The 6,528-nt window shown below is 35.1% G+C and overlaps 1 protein-coding gene across 1 annotated transcript in view; it reads right to left on the reverse strand.

Moving 5' to 3' along the window:
* LOC107656730 (desmoglein-4-like) overlaps positions 1-3,153 on the reverse strand; it is a 19,318-nt gene extending 16,165 nt beyond the window's left edge. The window contains exon 1 of the mRNA XM_016444671.1: positions 2,907-3,153. Coding sequence (XP_016300157.1) covers positions 2,907-2,960 — 54 coding nt within the window. The 5' untranslated portion in view covers positions 2,961-3,153. The remainder of the gene's footprint in view (positions 1-2,906) is intronic.
* Between the last annotated feature and the right edge of the window lie 3,375 nt (positions 3,154-6,528).

A 6,528-nucleotide genomic window follows, 5' to 3' on the forward strand; every position in this document is an offset into this window, starting at 1 on the left:
AGGCGATTGGCGGGTGGGGGGGGGGGGGGGGGTAAACACTGCACAGGAGTCATTCATTTATTTCACTTCAGCAGACGTCTAATTAAGGAAGATAAGATGAAGAAATACTTGGCAAAAGCGAAATGCATTCCACTTAAGTCGAGATCACCTTAATCAGACCACACACAACTAAGATAAAGCATATGCACACAGTGGCAGAAAACGCTGCACTATCTCAAATATAAAATGTAATGTCTTAGTAAGGGGTTTTCTTTACTTTCTTCAACTGTGCATTTCTGAATTGTACTGCACAAAGTTTCAATAGTTACTTTTACAAGTGTTAATAGTGATACATGGAGACATCACATATTGTGTAGTAATTACATAAGGTTTGGTACATGCATTAGGTTGTTTTATGTAAACTGAAGGCCTAATGATTGTCATATGAATAAGTAGAACCTTTAAATTTGTGACATGGAAATATGAAAGGCTAAAAACTCAGCAATAAAATGTAATTTTAACCCAAATGAGAGATGTTTTACACCAAAAGCACTCTCTCGTACACACACAGTGTATGACATGTATGGGCATAATGGGTATGCAAAATATTAAAAACGAAAGCCAAAACAACCAAGACTGTGCTCTTTGCATATCTACCTAGCACATACTGATAAACGCAGTAAAATCATCCTTCACTGAGATTCTCCAGTGTCAAGTACCAGGTGAAGTGATTTTCACTCATTTAGTAGATTGCACTCATTTAGTAACCATTTTACTCAACTGTTGTTCAGTAAATCAAACTCATCTTCATTAGAATTTGAGTAAGTATTACTGAGAAATGTAAATCATTAAGGTGCCAGGGGGAGGGAATTTCAATACTCCTAAGTGAATACAATAGGCTGTACAGTCTTATACTTGCAGATCCAGCTTGACTGCTGTAATTTGTGTGTCTGTATACTAGACAGAGCTTGTACTGAAATGCCCTTTACAAAATACACCGTTAAATAGTGGAACTTGGAAGTTCCCAACAAAATACTACAATACAATTACTATGGTGCCGTTATTATGGTAAACCTATAATAAGACAGTTGGGTATCTCCATACCGATGTAAAAAAAAAAAGATTTTACTTTAAGATTTTATTTAATATTTGTCTAGTTATTGACCATTAGCAATGGTGGTTAATTTCGTATCATGGTTTCATTGTAGTATATAATATAATAAATATTAGGGGTGCTCCGATTGATCGGCTACCGATCACTATCGGCCGATAATCACGTTGGGATGATTGATTGATTATGTCTCTAAAAAGACCGATCTCAAAAAACCTATCTCAAGCTGATGACGCTGCCATGAGAGGTTTGGCACGACATAAAATAATTATAATGCTGAAGGTGACGTACTCACCTTCATATTTCTTCATTAAATAACTTATAAAGTAAGTTGAAAACCTTGTGTGAGACATAATTTCACAAACTGCGTGAGTGAATCACCGCGCGCGCTCTCTCTTTCTCAAAATACGCAAATGGCTTCAAATCACCACACATCGCATCTGTCTATAAGCGAGCTGCACGCTGCACAATTGACACAGGAATTGTCACTTGCACAATCGAGGCAGTGTCACATCGTCACTAAAGTTTATAAATTGCGTTACTTTTTAATTCTTGCCAGTGTTTAACCATTCAGCGCTCGCGCGCTCTCCTGAAGACCGTGCGCTCACGCACACTCGCAGCGCACACACACAATGCCAGGTTCACATTACTCCGTTTGCAGTGCGTATATGGTGCGTATTTTTTTCCGCGCTCATGTTAACGGATTAATAAAGCGTTCACACTGCGCACTATGGAGACGAAACCTGCAAAAACAATAAATAAATAAATACACAAATAAATGTGTGCATAAATACACGTATTCTTGTTTAAATACATAAATAAATAATCGTGGAGGTAGGAAAACAAAGTTCTTTATGTACCGCAGGATTGCTTGTAATAAAGATTTCAATGCGAAAGAAAAGGCAGTAGAGCTGACCATTTCTGTCAGTGGTAAGTTTGTGATAACGTAAGAAAAGTAGTTTAAATGTTTTGCCACTTGCTTGAGCAACTTAACATATAAATCTATAAGTAAATGCAAAAGTAAAAAGCATTGAATAATGTGTTGCTTATATTTATTGTGTTTAAACATGTCTGTGAAAGATTGTATTACTGTACTGTGTAAAAAACGAATTGCAATGCTGAAAAAGCATTTTCAGTGACAATGTTTGGATTTGAAATCAAAATAATGGATAAATGTTGTGTTTGTGGTAAACAGCAACGGATCAGTTGCGGACTCCTGTGTGAAAGCTGCTTCCCCTCTCACAAACGACACCTAAGAGGGGAATTCCCCCCAAAATCAAAACCCTCAAAAATCCTGATCAGAGCACTGTAAATTATTTTAACCCACTAAAACTTATTGTTGTGTTAATTTGATGCCTAAAATCAAAGTGACAACCTGCACTGAGAATTTCATTGCATTTTATTCACTGCTTTGAATTTAACCACTTATTAAAAACCCGAACTGAACCTTTGGAAACTAAAATCACCTTTGACAGAAATTATTGTGAAAAGTTGAATAGAGGGACAAAAGTTGCATAGTGTAAAATATTTGACCATGCCCTTTATTTTACATTTAGTTGCCGTGGTAAATTTCTGTAAAGGGTTGGAAGTTGCTCTAAGGGTTAAAGACAATGCATTACTTTTTCACATTAACGTTATAAACATAAATATTGTTGCTTTACACATCGAGAGTGCTATAAACAAACAAATAAACAAAAGAAGATTCAGTTTTATGAGAGACACGTAACGACAGAACGATACTTTGCCAGACAGAAAGACTAAAATGGAGTAGGTGGGTATCTACTGACAGAAAGATTTAAAAACACGACAAACTTACCGATAATCCGAAACAAAACAGAAAAGCAACAGCAGGCGACATACGCCGGGCCATGGCCGGACGAACACACGGTATTTCCTGATCACCTGAGATCCGCTGCTGTCACCAGCTGCTTATGGAAAAGTTTTAATAGATCCCGCAACGGCAGAAGTGCGTCCCGGTGCTGTTTGATGCGCGATAATGCCAATGACATCGATTCGGAGCGCTTTAGAGAAACTCCTTATTCATTGTTTCTCCCACACCCTCACCTTGCGGGTTAAAAGGAGAACCTAACGTCACAAAGATGGGTGTGTGAGTTTGAGAGAGAGAGAGAGAGAGAGAAGTTCCCATGAAAGGGAACCCTAAATCAATGTAGAAACACATAGTATATACTATACATAAACATTTTGTTTGCAACATTTGTTAATCAAGAAGCTGGAAAACACAGGTCTGTGTCAAAAGGCCAAAATTACATTTTCATGGGGAAAATTAAAAATGACACTGAAAATGAACAGCTACTCTGTTTGTTTGTTTGTTTGTTTGTTTGTTTGACATACTAAAAAACCACATAGTATCGCTATTAAAGTCACAGTTTGCGCATACAGTATGTTCATGACACATGCATGCTTCTATTACTCACTGACCGTATGATGTTGTATTATTTTCACAACATCACTTTTATGCTTGTTTAATGGAAATAATGCATCCTAAAATCATTCTGAGATCATTCATTTTTAAATCACACAAAAACCTTAGAGCAATCATGTTTTGGCAAAAAGCTATTGCACTGGTCCAGAGATGAACTTCATTAGCAGATCAGAAGCAATGATTTTTTTAGATGCTCTTCTTAAGAATTATTATTAATCCCATCTAGAATAAATTGATTCCTCAGAAGCTCACACCTTGTTAAAAGTTCTCCATACTTAAAACGGCTTAACCGAAACATGTCTGAGGGTTTGCCCAACTAAGCAACTAATCAGCAGATATAGTTTTCTATTGTCTTTTATTCGTGATGGACATGTGATTGTACGCTAAATTATTTCTGAAAATAGTTTTGATCAATAGTTTTGCCTATGAGTTTCATATGCAATTATTATAAGCACTTCAGTGGAAAAGAGATAGCGTTTTAAGGAAAGGTGAAGTCATGGTACGGCTGCTTGCGTTGAAGGAGTTGTAAGCAAAGAGTGGGGAAAAAAAGAGATTGGGCGAGACAACTTTAGCTGTTTATTCTTTCCTTCTGTCAATCTATCTCTTTCACTTACTCACTCCCACTCAGTTTCTCTCACTTAATTGTTCACTTTGCTGACTTTGTCTCAGTTTGAAAAATACAATAAAACAAAGGTAAATCATCATGTCGTTAAGTATACTTCAGCATTAAACATGGTTTTAGAGATGTTAAAAGGGCCTTGGGGTAGAATATGAGGGTTAAGAAATTTCAAGGGTGGTTACAGAGGCCCTTTAGAGAGGCTCTCAATAGCACGCCTTCGCCATTTGCACACATTTAGAGAATATCTTGAGTGTGAGCTCCATTCAGATGAAGCCTGCACTGTCTGAGCCCCCATAAATCTGTTTCTCAGACACAACTGCTGAACAAAGACACTGAATGAGAGGAAAAAAGAAAGAGAGAGATTCCATGACATTTACTTGGTCAAACATTCTCTAGAAACATTCACGTGAAAGCATAGAAATGGATTCAATTATGATTACATACAGTACATTGGATCTTGTACACTGAAAAAAAAAAAAACTGGGTAGAAATACAATTTCACTCAGAAGTTCTTAGTAAATTTTACAATTAATTACAAAGAAACAGCAAGGAGCACCATAAATGGAATGCTAAATTTTAAAGTAGCAAGACAGAAATAGTATTTTCTCATAAAATAATTACTACAATAATCATTTCATTTAACTAAAATTTAACTAAAAAAAAAAAAAATGTTTTATTTGCATTTCAATAAATCAATCTTAAAATTCTAAAAAAAAGAAAAAAAAAAAAAAAGAAGATACATTAATTTGAGAAGCACAATTATGTAAGATACAAAATACATTTTAAAATTTATTTTTCTTACTGGCATTGTTAAATAATAAAAAGAAATAAAAATTTCACTCAGAAATTGCTAGTAAGTTTCACAATTAATTACAGAGTAATTGATTTAAATGTGAATTTTTAAAGTAGAAAGACTGAAATAGTATTTTTCTTGTAAAATGTGCTCCAATAATGTTTGTTTTATTTACAACTTTGAGAAAAAAAATGCAGTGTAATAAAATAATAAAACAAGTTTTATTTTATTTATTTATTTATTGATGTTTTTGTAAAAATCAGCAAATTCTTAAAACGAGGCACAGCTACTTATGTAAGATAACAAGACTTTTGTAAGACTTATGTAAGACAACAAGACTTATATTTTAAGAAAATGTATCTTATTTTTATTTTTCTTACCAGTACTGTTTTGTGCTAAATCTAATACTATTTAGTGAGGTTTAAACTTAAAACAGCACTTTGTCAATGGGGTAAGAGAATTAATTCTCTTACCCCAAAAGTCTTAATTCTTACACACAGTTTTTATCTTCTTTTATGAATGTTTGGATATTTTTGTAGTGTGTGTGTCAGTTTTGTCTAATGGTGGTTCTTGGATGGAGAATGAGAATACAGAGCACAGAAAACCAGTAGTGCAGGAAACTCCCCTGAGTTTGGATGGTAAACAGTCACAGGTCTGTATCTGTAGATGCTGCATGCACACGCTTGTCATCTGTGCACAATAACTGTATGACTCATGGTGAAATCAGAGAGATTGGGAGTGCCAGGCTGGCTTAGGCAGGGTGTGCTCGAGGGAAGGGTTGTGCAGTCAACACCCAAGTTTTCCGCACTCACATGGCAAACCGCCTAACCTATAGGATGCAGTCCTACTCATCATATAGCCGTGTGCAGTGCTGAGATGGTATATCTCATTCTTAGATGGTGCTCATTCTTAATTTGTGGTTGTGGAAGCACACATCTTTCACACCCCACTTATGTATGTGGCCAAAATGTTTTATGTTATTGTAATAGTCCCAGCTTTAAAAGAGGGTTGTTCAAAGGTGTTTTTTTTAAGTCACTGAGATACAAATTTTTATTATTATTATTATTATTTTAATCTCTTGAAATTTTTGTAATTTTGTTGTGTTTTTCTTTTCATTTGTATATATATATATATATATATATATATATATTTAAATATAAAATATTTCAGCATTAAATCTTTCAGTCTTCTTCTTCAGTATGGCTGGGTTTGCATGGTTAGGATTAGTTTAGGTAGTGTAGACTTCCACAGGGTTGTGCAAAAGTAAAAAAAATTATACGCCTTTTCATTCACAAATGTGATTTGAATGGTATATTGGCCACACCCTACACTCTTAAAAATAACGGTGCTTCAAAAGGTTCTTCACAGCGATGCCATAGAAGAACCATTTTTGGTCTGAAGGTTCTTCAGATGTTAAAGGTTCTTTATGGAACCATTTAGACAAAAAGGTTCTTCTATGGCATCGTGAAGCACCTTTATTTTTAAGAGTGTACAGGGCGTTTTGGAAGATTTTGGAATGAGAGGAAGAGGAATTTTTTGAATCGTGATCCAAGGAAATTTAACACACGTGGTGCACTTTTTTC

This window comes from Sinocyclocheilus anshuiensis, unplaced genomic scaffold (genome assembly GCF_001515605.1).
Source record: "Sinocyclocheilus anshuiensis isolate Anshui unplaced genomic scaffold, SAMN03320099.WGS_v1.1 scaffold3172, whole genome shotgun sequence".
NCBI classification, from domain to species: domain Eukaryota; kingdom Metazoa; phylum Chordata; class Actinopteri; order Cypriniformes; family Cyprinidae; genus Sinocyclocheilus; species Sinocyclocheilus anshuiensis.